Source organism: Lonchura striata, chromosome 3 (genome assembly GCF_050655825.1).
Source record: "Lonchura striata isolate lonStrDom1 chromosome 3, ASM5065582v1, whole genome shotgun sequence".
In the NCBI taxonomy this organism is placed as follows: domain Eukaryota; kingdom Metazoa; phylum Chordata; class Aves; order Passeriformes; family Estrildidae; genus Lonchura; species Lonchura striata.
In genome coordinates, this window is record NC_140705.1 from 68,474,951 (window position 1) to 68,490,604 (window position 15,654).

At 41.0% G+C, this 15,654-nt stretch overlaps 1 protein-coding gene across 7 annotated transcripts in view; it reads right to left on the minus strand.

Moving 5' to 3' along the window:
- Nucleotides 1-15,359, minus strand: part of MTR (5-methyltetrahydrofolate-homocysteine methyltransferase) — a 51,147-nt gene extending 35,788 nt beyond the window's left edge. For 2 of the 7 annotated variants that reach the window (XM_085576773.1, XM_021527073.4), the window contains exons 1-8: nt 15,274-15,359; nt 9,470-9,684; nt 7,015-7,104; nt 6,141-6,210; nt 4,963-5,055; nt 4,764-4,870; nt 3,420-3,479; nt 139-233 (exon numbers count right to left, since the gene is read on the minus strand). In XM_085576773.1, the coding sequence (XP_085432899.1) occupies nt 139-233; nt 3,420-3,479; nt 4,764-4,870; nt 4,963-5,055; nt 6,141-6,210; nt 7,015-7,104; nt 9,470-9,684; nt 15,274-15,295 (752 nt within the window). In that variant the 5' untranslated portion in view covers nt 15,296-15,359. Of the gene's footprint in view, nt 1-138; nt 234-3,419; nt 3,480-4,763; nt 4,871-4,962; nt 5,056-6,140; nt 6,211-7,014; nt 7,105-9,469; nt 9,685-9,831; nt 15,189-15,273 lie in introns of those variants that run through there. The other 5 variants (XM_021527074.4, XM_085576776.1, XM_085576772.1 and 2 more) reach the window with 5 other exon arrangements.
- Between the last annotated feature and the right edge of the window lie 295 nt (nt 15,360-15,654).

The window sequence follows — 15,654 nt, forward strand, 5'->3', positions numbered from 1 at the left end:
AACAATAAAAAAACATGTTAGCAATGCACATGGTTACAATTTGTATAGTTTCAATTTAGCTGCATGCAAGGGTTAAAATAGAAAAGAATCTCAATCTAGAAATAATAAACTAAGAGAATGAATGATACATTTCCTTACCAAAGTGGCTTACTGTGGGAAACACTAATGACAAATGCCTCTCCTGTCTGGCCAGAGAGGGTACGCCCACTCTTATCCACAATAGTTCCAGAAACCTAAATATCAATTGAGCACAGAGAAAGGAGAAGAATTAAATGCACAACAGAATGGAAAATTAAAATGGATGAATTGCTATAACCCAAAATAGAGATGCCTGTGCTCCACTCAAAGTAATGAGGCACAACTCAAACAGAAAAATTAAACCCTTTTCACCATATAAATGTTTAAATATTTTTCTTGAAGAAATAAGACTGGTTAAATGTTTTTGTCTTTCCCTCTCTCCCCACTCTGAGTCAAGGGGTTAAGTTAGAAACGTAGTTAGCAAAGATCATATACTGTTACTAGAGCTTAACAAGAAAATCAATTGATACCAGGTGGGGGTAACTGAAACAAGGCTGGGAATGACAGGTGATATATGAAGTATTGTAAGTGCAGAGCCATAAATACCACTGACTTCTAAGAATAAGAGAAGGTTTGGACTGTGACCAGCAAGTCAAGGAGACTTGCCAACTTGACATAGGTGGAGAGTTTACCATGAGGAAGGCATCTTACTTCCTGCCCAGAAGCCCACCAACCCAATTAAAGAGCAACTGTGCAGCTGTAATGGCTATTCGGCTGATTATAATATGAAGCGGGCAGGTAATGATTATGTATTATGTGTCCTTAGAAACCCCTCGGATGTGCAAAACCTCTTCTGTATAAATAGACAGCAGGACTCTCCAACTCCTCACACATGTCTTTGGAAACAATTCCACGTGTCCAGAGCTTAATACCCTTCTTTTCAACTTTAACTAGTTGGAGAGTCATTCTTTCCATGCTTCACCTCCTTAGAAGAGAAGAAAAAAGAAAAGGGAGAAAACTACTCTGAACTATCCAGCAGCCAGGTAGCATGAGTTCTGATGACAGCCTCTGAACCAATCCACAGGGTTTTTTTGTTTAGGCAGCTCTGAGTAGTCACCTTCTCCTCACATCCCCATTTAAGTTATTTCAGGTCTCAGGACTGCTACTAAGCTGTTTGGTGGTGGTTGGTGGAAGAGGTGGGTCTGACCTTAACAAGTTACTCCTTTCACCAGAAGGGAACATCAACTGTTGCAACATAGTAGTGGAAGTATAAGTTTTAACCTGTACAATCACACTTCTTCAGCAGTATACAGAAAGAGATGTGCAAATAATAAATAATTGACCCCAACTAACAACTATGAAGTGAAGAATTTGGGAGGCATCTGGATGAGTCAGGAAAGGCTTCTCAGATGTCCTGGTTCTGGCCAGGATAAGGTTAATTCTTGCAGAAGCCAGGACAAGACATGGGTAGGACAACAGAGTTTATACCCCATCATTGCCAGGACAACAGAGGTTCTACCACATCATTGCCAGATGTGGGAGAAGGGAGACTCTCCAGCGAGAAGGGGTTCCTCCCAGTGGGACAAAGCGGTGCAGCAGTGCAGTAACACCAGCTCCGAGCCAGTTCTCTCCAGTTTGGGAGACAACGGCCTCAAGCCAGAGGGAGCAGCAGGGTGGCATAGCTGCAGCCAGGTTCAGCTGTGAGTGAGCATCTTTGCATGTGAATTACTCACTCTTTTCTACACTTTTGTTATTGATATTGTTGCTGTTACTGTTCTTTTTCATATTGCTGTCTCCAGTAACTGTTAGTACCTCAACCCCTGATCTTTGCCTTTTGGGCTTCCAATTCTCTTCTCTCTCCTGCCAAAGGGAAAGAGAGAGGGGAAGAAAGTGGTGGAGCAAAAAATCCGGCACATGATTTGGACGATCTCAGTGAGGGCACTGATTTGCAGAGTACCACTCCTAAACCACACCACCAGGTCTAAAAACCTTTTTTTCCAGAAGATGGAATGAGTTTAGAAGACTCCATGAGAAAGTAAATCCACTATTTACTCCAAAGCATGCTTTCATATTGATGCCACTTCCCCTCTTCAAAATACTCAGTCAAGGAAAGTGATCAGTGGAATCTTAGAAAGCTGTGCTAATGTTTGTAACTTCTCAGCATAACTGAACAGGGAACAAAGAATGAGGATCCAGGCTCAAGGACCATTCTGTTCAGCGCAATGAAGACAAAAAGGCAACTCTAAAAACTTCCTGTGCTAACTGGTCAAACACAAAGCTGTGAACCCAGAAGTTCTACACAATGACACCTCTAGAAGCTAAACTAAGTAACAAAAGAGATGTGTATGAATGCAATTTCCAAGCTCACTAGCAGTGAAGCAAAACATCAGAAGCTACAAAGAAAAAAATGGAAAAGGCAGAGAACATTGCTAGGCTATCACACAATCCCTGACATCTGCACTTTGAATGCTGCATTCTATTGTCATTCCACTCTGACTTGAGGAAGTAGAAAACAAAAATGGGACAGTAATGAATGAACCAAATAGAACAGCTAAATAGAAGTGGACTCATCAGGCTGAAAAAAAGATGACTAAAGGAGGCTCTCACAAAGGACCACAAATGTCATGACTATGCAGCAAAGGGAACATAGAACAGCTGTTCATTATCATTTTCAAGAGATACATGACAAGACACAATAGACAATATCAGGTGGACGAGCCAAAAGTAAGCAAACTTTCAAACCAGCACATTCATAAACTGTGAAATCTACTGGCAGATTATTTTGTAAATGCCTGGGTCCCACATAGGTTTGAACACAGATGCAAGGAAGGAGTAAATGCATTCAACAAAAGCCTACAAACAGACACCAGCTGAAAATCAGAAAGCCTGGACTGCAAACTGTAGAAAACTGGAAGAACACATCAGAACTTTCAAAACAATCTTATTCATTATCTGTATTTCTTCCAATGAGCACCAACTATCAGAAAAAGAAACATCAGAAAAAGAATATGGAGCAAGACAGATTTTTCTGACTTCAAATGGCCACTCATTCTACTTGAAAATATGTCAGAATTTGCTTAATTTCCTCCCTGAAGCTCTGGTTCCTATTTCCCTCAAGACAGCAAGCCTGAAAAAACCCCCATGATTAGACCTTTTCTTGTGGAAATACATAGAATGAATACACACATTGTAATTCCTTAGACTATGGCTTGATCTTGCTGAACAGAGCTATCCCAGGCTGATTTGACAAAACTGTAAGAGGTTTTACTTTCACAATCATGTGGAAAAAAGTACATTTCCAATAAACTCATTTCCTTCATTTCAAAGCACTTTAATCAACCGGCATCTCACTAGTTCACAAATGAAGCTTAAGGATATGTAAAACATCGAAATATACTTACAAATATGGGTCGGGAAGCATACTCTTCCTCAAATAACATCTGGAGTGCAAAAAGAGCTGCCTACAGAGAAATATGTTGCAAAACATTAATGATTTTTTGAGAGTTCTTCAGATTGTTAATTTCTTTTTGTTTCTATGGGTTCAATGCCCTTATTTATTTATTTATTTATTCTATGGCTGTTTATGCAACTTGCTAGCTCACAGTGCCTGCCAGAATTTACTACACTCAGGAAGTTTTACCCTTACCCCCAGCATATTCCAGATGTTCCAAAACACATTTTGGTAACAAGTAGAAACGAAGTATCACAGGGAAACCAAATAAGACCAAGACTACCCTGAAACCCAGATCACATCAGCATGTGCTTCTCCCTCATAGCTGCAGCACAAGCCCCGCCCCAAATGTGGTTGTACGTACTCTTCCCAGAACACATTCACTGCCCTTGCGTCTATTTAAACATGTAGTTTCCAAAGGGTTCCAACCACCACAAATTTTTACAGTAAGAACTGCAAGTGACTCCTTTGAAGGTCCTGAAAATGTCCTCCCTCCTTAGGGTAAAAAAGTCACCCCCTGAACATGCCCTTAGCATTATGTTAAGCCTATAGGCTCCTAGCCAAACCTCCATGATGACCAGTCAGATCTGCAAAGGGCAAGAGATGTCACTTCACATATTATGTAGCCTGCAGCAATACCCTAAAGAAACACTGTATATAACATCTGCCAGACTTTTCCACAACACAAGAAGTTTTAAGTACCCTAACAACGCCATCCCCTGTGCTGATAGAGGATTAAGGTAAAAGGATAAAGATATAAGATTAGATAAAGAAAGAGGTAGCATATTTCAACATTTTATTCCTTCTATTTTACTCTTCTAATCTTCTATTCCAAATTGTTCTTTCTTAAAACTGATGGCAGAGTTCCCCCACAAAAGACACCTTTTAATAGAGCTGCCTTACAAGCCTTCCCATGCCTAAAACGAGATTCACTGGACATTCCCTTTTCAGTGGGCATCACAAGCATCCATTGGACAGATATGCTAACAGTGAAAAATACAATCAGAAGCATTTGGAGATGTTGAGCAATACAGTAGAGCTTCTGGGAATAAGAGGACAGCTGGCACAGACAGCCAAGAAAGATACAAATGGCACATATTAAGAGAAACCTTCTGGAAAAGGCTGATTAAAAACCATCTCCTCACATTCTACCCACTTGCTATCAGCTGAAGAGCCTTCTCATGTATTTACTAAACAGTAGCTGGCAGCTCAAATAATATTATCATGAATTTCCTTAGGTAGTACAGCAAATACCTACATTAGTGTGGTGGGTTTTTTTCCCCAGAAGTCTCACCTTAGCATTGGCAGTGTCAAATATGGTTTCCACCAGTAAGATGTCAACTCCTCCATCCAAAAGTCCTTTGGCTTGCTCTGTATAGGCCTCAACCAGTTCATCAAAAGCTGTAAAACGGGAATGATGTTAATTTCATCTGGAGAAAAATCTTTCAAGACTACTGCCTAAATCAAATAACTTGATGGTGATAAATACTTACTTATGTTCCTGTAATCTGGTCTCTCCACAGACGGTGACACAGAGAGTGTCCTGTTTGTTGGACCCATGGCTCCAGCAACATATCTCCTAATTCCTAGATCAGACACAAGAGGAGAAAAAGACGCTGAACTATTCACCTCTGGCTATACAGTGACAGTCAATGTAAAATACCTCTGAGGACACCAAGACATGCATATCATTCAAGGATGAAGAACTATAAAACAGGAAACTCTTGTCTCAAATCTAAAGTTTAGTCAGCACAGGATCATCCAGCACAGCCAATTTCTTTTATTTCAATCCAACAGGATGTTCAATGTATACTCACAGGATAGAAGAACATTTCTGAAAAGGTCTCAATTAACTTTTCTTCTAAGAATCATTTGTCTCTAATGCAAGAAACTTCATTTAATTACTCTAAATGCATAGCATAGAACTGTCCTGGCATTTTTTACTACATAACCTTATTTGAATATTCTGGCATGTGCCCTAAAAACCACACTTTTTAAAAGCATGTTCCAAATCTTACTTTTTTATTGCATACTATGAATTACATCAGTAAGGTGCTATCTGAACAGCAGCAGCACTGTTAGCCTGAAATACAGTTTGATTGTAGTATACAAGCAGAAATTAGTCTTGTAAGATAGCAATGTCTACAGCAGTGTAAATGAGCTCTAACCCTTCTCACATAATGCCTAGAAGGTATCTGTAGAAATGAAATGAAAATATTAAGATGATCCCTTTAGTTGCTGAATAAAGTTACATCACTAGTTAAACACTAGGATTAACTGGTAATCCACATTTACCTACAATCAGCTATCCTAGTTCTGGAGCACAAAGATTTGTGCTGTACAAACCTAAGGAACTTCTAGCAGTCCCTGCTGAATTTATTTTCTCTAAAACCCATCTGAAGATGTGTATCACTTGCAGTCTACACCAAGCAGGCACAAGACAGCTGTGCTGAAGAACACCTTAAAGACTAGATCCATCAAAAATATTGAAATTAGTGTGATATAAATAGAGAAACAAAATTGTTGTTACTGTGCCTAACTTGCAAACCTGCACAGCATCATTTTATGTCCCATAACGTAAACTATCAAGTTATCCTCTAGTTAGCAACATTTCAAAGATTGCAGCATTGTCCAAAACTAGAAACAAGTAAAGAGTTAAAATAATACTAACCTGTCTCAGCAGTTACAGTGTCTGCTGCTTTTCTGGCCACCTGTGCAGAGACTCTGTTTAATCGATATGCCTGGAACAATTACAGAAAATTACTGAGCAACCTTTAGTTCAGTCCAGGATAACTCATCCTCAAAGAAATACAACACTTGCATCCAGCAGCCTGAAATACACTCCAAAGGTTCAAAGTCACACAAGTATGTATCAGCACTATCAGGAGGCTTCATAGGAACAGCTCAATATATCTCAGCAACAGAGCGGGAGGTTCATCCACGCATGCCCCGCCTGCCGCTGCTACTCATAAAATCTCATTCTTTAAGGTAGTAAATAAATCCTGCTGAGATCAACAGTAGCTGAAGGACAGGACTTTGATGACAAAATTAGCCTCCTCTTAAGTCCACTTTTTATTCAAGGAGTGTATTTCCAAGTATTTACTTTCACATATTTCCTCAAATTCTCAAAACAATACATGACAAAGAATAGGCACAATAAATGCAAACTAAAAAGGACTTGTACATACACCAGCACAAGCAACACACAAGAAATATCCAAGAAAAGAGCAGTTCTATTGTGGCATTAGTAAGTTGGAAGAACTGAAGCAAAACATACCTGTTCACAGAACTGAGAGATCCTGTGAATGCTCAAATAAAATCTAGGACTAATTATTATTGCCTGTACCTCTGCTGACAAGAAGCACACTGTGTCTGTGAAGCAGCAAGTGCAATTGTTCACAGCAGCAAAATGGAGCTACAATCACATGGCTCAAGAGGCAGCATACAGCCAATAAGCACAACACCAATGAATCCTGGGACTAAGATGATCTTGGTTGCTAGCATATGATTAATATTTTAATGTGCAAATAATTTAGCATTCTTACCAAATGCTCAAGGCCATAGTCAGCCTGTGCAACTCGGGTGCTGCTGAAGGTGTTGGTTTCAATGATGTCAGCACCTGACAGCAAGTATTCCTGCAAGACATGAAAGAAACAAAGCCTGAGGTATGGAATGCAAGTAACCCAACTACTTTGTCTCATCCAGATGACAAAAAGTCACAAATTATTCCTCAATTCAAAGCTGATCAAACTCTAAAGGCCTTATTCAAAAGCACAGGGCCAAAGAAATAGAAGTGTTCCATCAGCCACACTTTCTATTAACAAGCGATATTTATAGAGTGATCTGTGCCACTGGAGCACATTCTAGATTTCTGCACAGGGATATGGTCAGACACAGTCCAATCACCTTCAGCAAGCAAGGGCTACTGTGGGCAGTCTCAGAAAAGGCCCAAATTAAACAACAATAGAAAATTAAAATGTTCTGAAGAGATTTGTACAGCACAAGAGCACACTGGGACAAAATAGAAGCTCGGGAGAATTATGTTTTGTGCAGATCTCATTTAAAGTTTAACTAATGACCGAGTTTCACAAAACATTTAAGATTTCTGCTCCATTTTGGTTGTCTAATTCCCATTGAAGTAAACGGAAATCAATGCAAACTTCAACATTTTTGCAGATTCTAGCCTCCATTTATATAACCTCTATCAGCTGCCCTTCTTCCTAACTCATCTTTTTGATCTCTTTGGACACTGGCATGATCATATTCAAGGAAATTAAAACAGTTGAAGTGCTAGTTAATCAAAAATACCGATGCCACCATTGAACATAAACCCCTCAGATTTTTCTACAAGAAGCAGATGAACTCATTGAGTTCAACAGTGCAAATAAAGTCTTGATCCAAATGACAGCTGAAAATTAATCTGTTTTAAAACATGTTTTGCTGCAATGAAATACGCTTTCTCTCAACTCCTCTTGAAAACACATAAAAATATCTACAAAAAGATACATGAAAATATACAAGTTCTTACATGTCAACCAATAGCATATTAATTTTCTGAAAATTATCTAAACATGTTAAATGTATAAAAGCCCTCTAACTTTACTGTCTACCACCACAGAAGGAAATAACATAATCAAAGCAGGAAGTTAATTTTTGCCTTTGAAAATACATCACGTTTCTTACCTTTGAATCTGACTTTGCCATCCAAGGTACAGCTAACAGTTACTTTTTAAGCTACTGATATCTCTGTCATCTAACTCACCAGGTCATTTAAAAAAAAAAAAAAAAAAAAAAAACCAAAAAAAACCAAAACTGAACAAAATATTTATTTGTAGAAATATTTTCATCTATTATTGCAAGCTCCTTCTGTCCAGTTGTCAGAAGAAATAACCCCTGGTAGTTCTGAAATATGAAGTCACCACCCATTGCTCAGAAAGCCTGATTTTGAGTCAATACATACACTCTCAAGTCACATTACTATTTCTCTGCTAAACATGCCAAATTCAACTACTAAAGCAGCTTGCCTTATTAAAACCACAAACTATTATAAATTCCAAGGTTCACGATCACTATTGCTCAATTGAACTCAATCTACAAATACTTCCTTCTGAAATGTTTACAGGTCAAAGACTGATTCCTTCCAGCTCATCATTCTTAAAATCCAAAGAACAGCAGTTAAAACGTCATTAAAAAATAGAGACTACCTTTCAAGTTTAACCAACATAAGCCAAATATGATTCTCATCAATGAAATACAGATTTTGTCAATAAATAATTGGAAAAGCCCACAACAGATGTGAGGCTTCAACTGAATAACAAATAGTTACAACACTGTTCAAGTACTCCAATTATTACAGTAAGACCTATGAATACCTGCAGCTCAATAAACACAAGACTTAGGAAGTTGTTTTTTAATGTCTAATTGAAGACAGGAAAGCAATGAAATCTGTTTGCAAATTCCTAATCATCAGCAGATTAGACTGTTTTATTCTCTGGACCACATGTTAAAATTCTAGGGAAAAAACAAGACTAGGGAAGCACATACACTCATTAGAAAGTTCATATACTCATTAACTACACAGGCCTGCTTCAGGCTGCCACATTTAACAGCCCTTTAATACACAATTATAGAAACACATCTAGAATTCAGATATGTCCTGCTTATGATGCATTTCTAGTGCTAGCTGAGAATAAAAAGAGAAAATAAAAATGAAATAAAACAGAATCTACAATTAATATAAATACACCAGGGACATAGAGTCAAAAAGGGATTTAAAAATAGCACTGCCTAGGTGACATCAGGAACCAAGACAAAAATGCTGTGCTCACACAACCAGAACAGTCAAATCTGCTCATTCTTTTTCACATGGCTACCTAGCACTCTGTTCCCTATCCCCAAAAGACAGTGGAGAGCCAGGAACCTGTGGTACAGAAAAGGAGAGCGCAGAGGCCAAGTTCTCCCTCTTTTTCTTGTCGAAAAACACAAACCAGAACCACCTACCTTGTGTATGTCACAGATTATATCAGGCTGAGTTATACTCAGAAGGTCATTATTGCCTTTCAAAGGCCTGGAATGATCTTTAAATTCATGCCCTCGGAAATCCTCTTCTGTCAGTGCATGTTGCTGGATCATGGTCCCCATGCCCCCATCCAAAACCATTATCCGCTCCTGCAGAATAGATTCAATTTCATCTTCCACACTTTTCTGGGGATCTGCTGGAAAAAGATAAATATTTCAGTCATTCTGAAATTCCCTATCTATACACATGGCCAACCTGAGCCCTTCCCATTCAAGAATAAAGTAACTAATCCTCTGCTGAAATCAGACAGTAATGGATTTACTTCACCTGCATTTCCAATCACCTGATGTAAGGTAACAGCTGCATCCAAGTACAGTTAGGCTCAATTGGTCCTTTGCCTAAGGACAGTCACCCACACACAGTCAACCACAGGAAAAAGTTAACAGAAGTTCACAAGGTTATACATGAAAATCTCTACATAAACTAGTTTCCAAAACTGAAAAGTGTGATGATTTTTACCCCAGCAATGCTTGAACAGTAATGCAGAGCTGCCCCTTGGTACCAGACACCACATTGTAAGTGGTACAGAAGCACAAAGCAGAAATTAGTAGGCTTCATTAAAAAATAAACAAATACCCACATCTACTCTAATTGCTTATATCATAATGATAAAGAGAAATAAACTGAGCAAACAAAAACAATTTTTCAACTGAATCCTAAACTCCCTTAGGATTACAATAGTAAATGACTTAACAAACACCAAGATATGCCAACAGATAATATCAGGCTTTAATTTCTTTTGCACAAAAGTAACAAGATACTCTTTTCCTCCAGTAATGCCAGAAGAAAATAGATCACGCAAATCACACAGTTTATTATAAGACATTGAGCAGGGTAAATCTAACCATGACTGAAACAAAATACTGTAGACATTTCAGGACTATCATTAGAAATAAAGTTGAAGTACTGCTTCAAGATCCCAAACACAGCCATCCCAAACATTAATAAAAAACCTAATCTGAGGCATTAAGAAAACAAACAAACAAAAAACCCAAACAAAAAAAAAAAAATAAACCTCCAAGATCACAGCAAAAGTAATTCTACTTTTCCTCTTTAGAACATACACAGAATCATTTCAGAATCATACAGAATCACAGAATGGGTAAGGTTGGAAGGAACCACAGAGGGTCATCTGTCCCAACCTCCCTGATCAAGCATGGTCATCCTAGAGCACATGGCACAGGATTGAGGCCAGGCAGTTCTTAAGTATCTCCAGTGAGGGAAACTCCACAACCTCTCTGGACAATCTCTTCCAATGCTTGGTCACTCTCACAGTGAAGAAGTTCTTCCTCATATTCAGGTGGAACTCCCTGTGCATCACTTTGTACCCATTGCCTCTTTTCCTGTTGGCTGGCACCATTGACAAGTGCTTGGATCCATCCTCCTGGTGCCCCCTGCCCTTTAGATACTTACAGGCATTGATAAGATCGTACGTATAGCAAAATAATCAAACAACCTCTTTATCAAAAATCCAAACTGCAAGAGTAGGACCCCACTGATGTTTCACAAACATGTGAATGATGTGCTATTCCTCATCTGGTTTGTTCATTCAGCTTCATCTTACTCTTAAAGACTTGTTTTGCGTTTTGGATATGAACTATCATCAAAGTCCTTGTAAAAAAACAAAGGATCTCCAAGGCACAAAAACGTCCTCATGTCTCATTACAACTTCACTAAACTTACTATTACACACAATGGTACTTAGAAATCACTGGCAACTGCTAATTGATTGACTTTTTTCCTTCTGCATTTGTGCAATGCATCTTCTTTTTCGACATCAGTACTGTTTAAAAAGCAATGTGCTGGAGAGAAGCTGAGGCCATGAGGAAAGCATTCCAAGGTTACATTTATATCAACACTCTGAAAAAAACCACTCTAAATCAGAAGTAGGCTCAGCATGAAGAGAAGTCGAAGAAAATGTGCTCTCTAACAAGTATGAAGCATTTGAAGGCAGATTAAAACACCAAAAAGTAAGCCACCCTTGCTTCAAGTTGAAATTTTTAACACCACACAGGCAGGCTCAGCAGGTTCTTACATAAGAGCTTAAATCTACTCATGTTAAAGCATCAAATTATTAATGACAATAAAATCAATCCTTGAGCTAAGGGCTTTTAGAAGCAAGACACGAAAAACTGTATCTGAAAGTAGGTCTGCAGTGCAGCCTGCCAAAGGAGTGTAGCTCATGTGCTTCCAAATGCCACAGCCCAGTGAGACACACAGGCACTGAAGCTCACTGGTGCTTTAATGAGCCTCCTAAGCCAACTCCTTGGCCCTGAGAGCTGCAGCCCCAACAGCTGAGACAGGCTATCGGAGTCCTCCCAGAACCACTGCTGCTTTCCACAGGCTTTAACCTACGTGCTTCCCAACTACCTCCTCATCCACACTGGGAAGCAAAAATTTACCCTTGCATTGTAATCCTGCACCTCACCTGGTCCATCTTGCTTTCTTTACTGCTTGCCTCACTGAACAGAAGTAATGAGCAATCTACGGTCTTCTGCTCATAGGAGCACAGTGGATCCCTGCCTCACTGCTGCAAGAGCCTTACTCTGAAGTTTTCAAAATCTGTGTTTCTTCAGCAGCATCTCAAAAAGCTGCAGGAAATAGGGTGGGAATCATGAGAGTGGCCATCAGTGCTTTACAGACAGATGCAACAACTCCAAGCCCATCAAAACCCAATTTACCCATCCTTGCTATGGATAACGACTGACTCTTCTTCCATAGGAGCATGCACTACTTGAAGTCCTGGCCTGGCATATTAATGATGCAACTTCAAGTTGAAAACAAAAGTCTGCAGACAGGTCCAAAAACACTCCAGAAATCAAAAAAAATTGATTCAAAAAGCCAAGCTAGAAGTGCTGAACTCTGTCCTTGGAGCAAAAGTAGGGAGGACACTGGGTGTCAGTTCTACTAACAAGTACCATAACCTTAATTCAGAATTTAGCTCATGCAATTCCCCTCTCCAGCACTAACAAGGTGCAGAATGTTACAGAATAAAAGAAAAAAAAATGTCTGGATAAATTCCTAAGCAGGGAAAAATCAGGTCAGCCTTTTATTTTTTGTTGTTTTTGCTTACATATCCTGCTCAGTCAGGAGCTGATGAAAAATTTTTTAAAATAAAAGTTACTGGTAAAGTTTGGGATATCCTTTTCCATTCAGAAGTGTCCAGAAAAACAAACTGCTTCTATAGCTATAACAGAAATAGAAGGAAACCAGCAACCAGGACCCAGGACCAATTACCTTGATTTTACACTCCACTGAAACTTAAAACATAAAGCCCATTACCACAGAGTGTTGTGGGGCTGGAACTAGTTTAGAAGACCAAACCAAATGAACAAAAATAACAGTCAATGGAATACAGAATGCAAAATAAAAAATCCTAAAAATCCTAAAAAATCCTAATACCCAACTTCACTTCCCCAAGGTAAACACTGTCTTGAAATCATATGAACAAGGGAATTACTTGTCTGCAACAGAGAAATTATCTGAGTTACAAGAACTTCTACTCCTTGTAGAGTAGCTGTTCACCCCTACAGTCATTCACTAACAATTATAAACTTCCCCCAACTGTAACCTTTCATTTTTCACAATGTAAGAAACTAAAGTCAGGGAATAAGGTAGGACGATGTTCCTTCATCTCCTTATCCCAATCCAATCACATACAGCCATTTGTGCAGAATTGAAGAGATGTGTGTTTTCCACAAGAAACAGGACTTCAAAGATTGCAATTTGCTCTAAACCAAACTTTTGTGATGCCTGCAATGCATCCATTATTATTTTTATTATTCCATTACAAATTTATTTTTAGTATAAAATATTCTGGTATACAAGTAATTGGAAAGGAATAAAGGATTACAAGTTGTTTCCAAAGCTTTTATAAAGGAGCAAGCCAACTATGACAGTATTATTTTCATCACATTAATGTGCCAGAACACAAGCAGAGGAACTACACAGAGAGAGAGGCATTTACAGGACCTGCTGTTTCCTAGGTTGACCAGATCCTCTCTTCACTGGAAACAGGGCCTCTCCATATTTGCACATCCGAATTCAACAAATCAGCATTCCCCCCAACAGCTCCAAGCACAAGTCTCCCCATCATTCAAAAAATCACCATGCAGCATGCAGAATCTACAGTATTAGTACCTAGAAAGGATGCTCTTGCTATCAGCCTGCCACAGACAGCTCATGATAACCTCAGCATTATTTGCTACTCAATTAATTAAATTGTTTTCAACTGGCTGCCCACTGGCAACAATAAGAGCTTCACGAACTGTAGCAACAGATGTTATACAGGTTCTCTGCAACAGTGGGCAGCAGCACCCTGTTGCTATGCTATTTGTTACCCAGCCTATCTAAAGAGAGAAGTACTGGATCTTACCACTTCACCTTGGGCACCTACATGCACCTTGCTAATATTTCCATGTTGGCACCTGTCTTGTGAACCCTTCAGTTCTTACATAACAGACAGATAAGATACTTATGTACCCAATGCATTTACAAAGTTAGTTTGAGAGGCAAACAACCACTGCAAAAGTCACTGAATTTTCAGAATAGCAGCATCTTGTTAGCTGTGCCCACTGTCGCTAGCTAAACATGCAAATCCCACATTTATAAAGCTGTGTTATAACCACAACTGTTCATCTTCTGACATTAAAATGTCCACAACAGATACTCATTACAGGCAGGCCTCAGGGAAACAGACCTGCACGGCGTCACTTTGTGGGATGGCCTGCCCCTCAAAGGGTAGGGAGAAACATCGTGCTCAGCTTCTCCGTGATGCACTCCTGAACCCAAATTCTTTGCCTCACTGCCAGAGGGACACACCACCACCTACTGCCTCCTGCCCGCTCACTGGGGCTCCACAAAGAGCCGTCACACAATTTGTGCTTCTGTCTGTGCAGAACTGCTCTCCCACTGCCACCACTTCTCAAGCTGCTGCCACAACACCTTCACACTTTCCATTTCAGCCAAAGCCACTCGGATCTGCAGCAGGGCAGTCGCTAGCCCACGACTTGACCCCAAGTGGCACAGAAGAAAGGGCAGGGCAGAGCAGGCCAACATTCTCTTTGCCAGAGGAACCTGGAGAAACCTCAAGCCACAGAAGCTGGCTAGAGTCGGTGCCGACAGGACTGCAGGCCTGTTTTCACATGCCGGGGGATGCAAGCCCGAGCTGAAGCACAGGCTCGGCACCTGGCACTCCCTCACTTGTATTAAAAGGGGAAGTGTTTGGGATGTCTGCTGGCCGCAGCGCCGCGGAAAGCAGCCACTGAAAGACCAGTCCATTGTAAAACACCAACACTGCCAATCAGGAGCTGCAATTTTACTTATCCTGCCCATCCAACGACTTCGGTTTAACCCGTGAAATGGCACTTTTGACTCAAGAGTCCCGAGGATCTGAAGCATACCCAGCCGCTCCGACCGAGACACTTTCCTGGCATAACTGTGTCGCTGCACGGGTCGGTACCCTGGAGGTCCCTCCCTAGGGGGGCATCTCCAAGGGGCAGGCACCAAAAAGCGCCCTCACTCACGCACACACTCAGTCCCGACACGCCACACGCAGCTTCTGCAAAGAAGTTACACGTGCTGCGCAAGTGCCGCCCTGCCTGCACCGAGCCCTCCCTGACAGCGCCAGGGACTCTGAAGGGAGGGCGCGGCCGCCGCCCCTCGCCGCCCGCCCGGCCGCCCCCGCCGCGGCTCCCCCGCGCCGCCCGGCGCGCGCGGCCGTTACCCGGCGGCCCCGTGGGCGCCATCGCTGCCGAGACGTCACCGCCCGCGGCCGCGAGCCCGCGCGCGCCGCCCGTGACGCGCGAGCTCCGCCCCGAGCGCGGGCGGGAAGCGCGCGCTGCCCTCGGCCTGAGGGCGGCGGGAGCCGCCTGTCCCTGGCGGACAGACAGACAGACTGACAGACAGACACATACGCAAACAAACCCAGACTGACACACAGACAGACAGACAGACACGCAAACAAACCCAGACTGACACACAGACCTCGAACTTCCAGGGTGACAGCTCGGCCTTCGAACTAACTCACTTAACGTTAAATGCCCCGCGGGGAGGGATGATTTTAGAGCCGGGCAGAGTTCGATAAAACAGTTGTCTCATCGCGGGG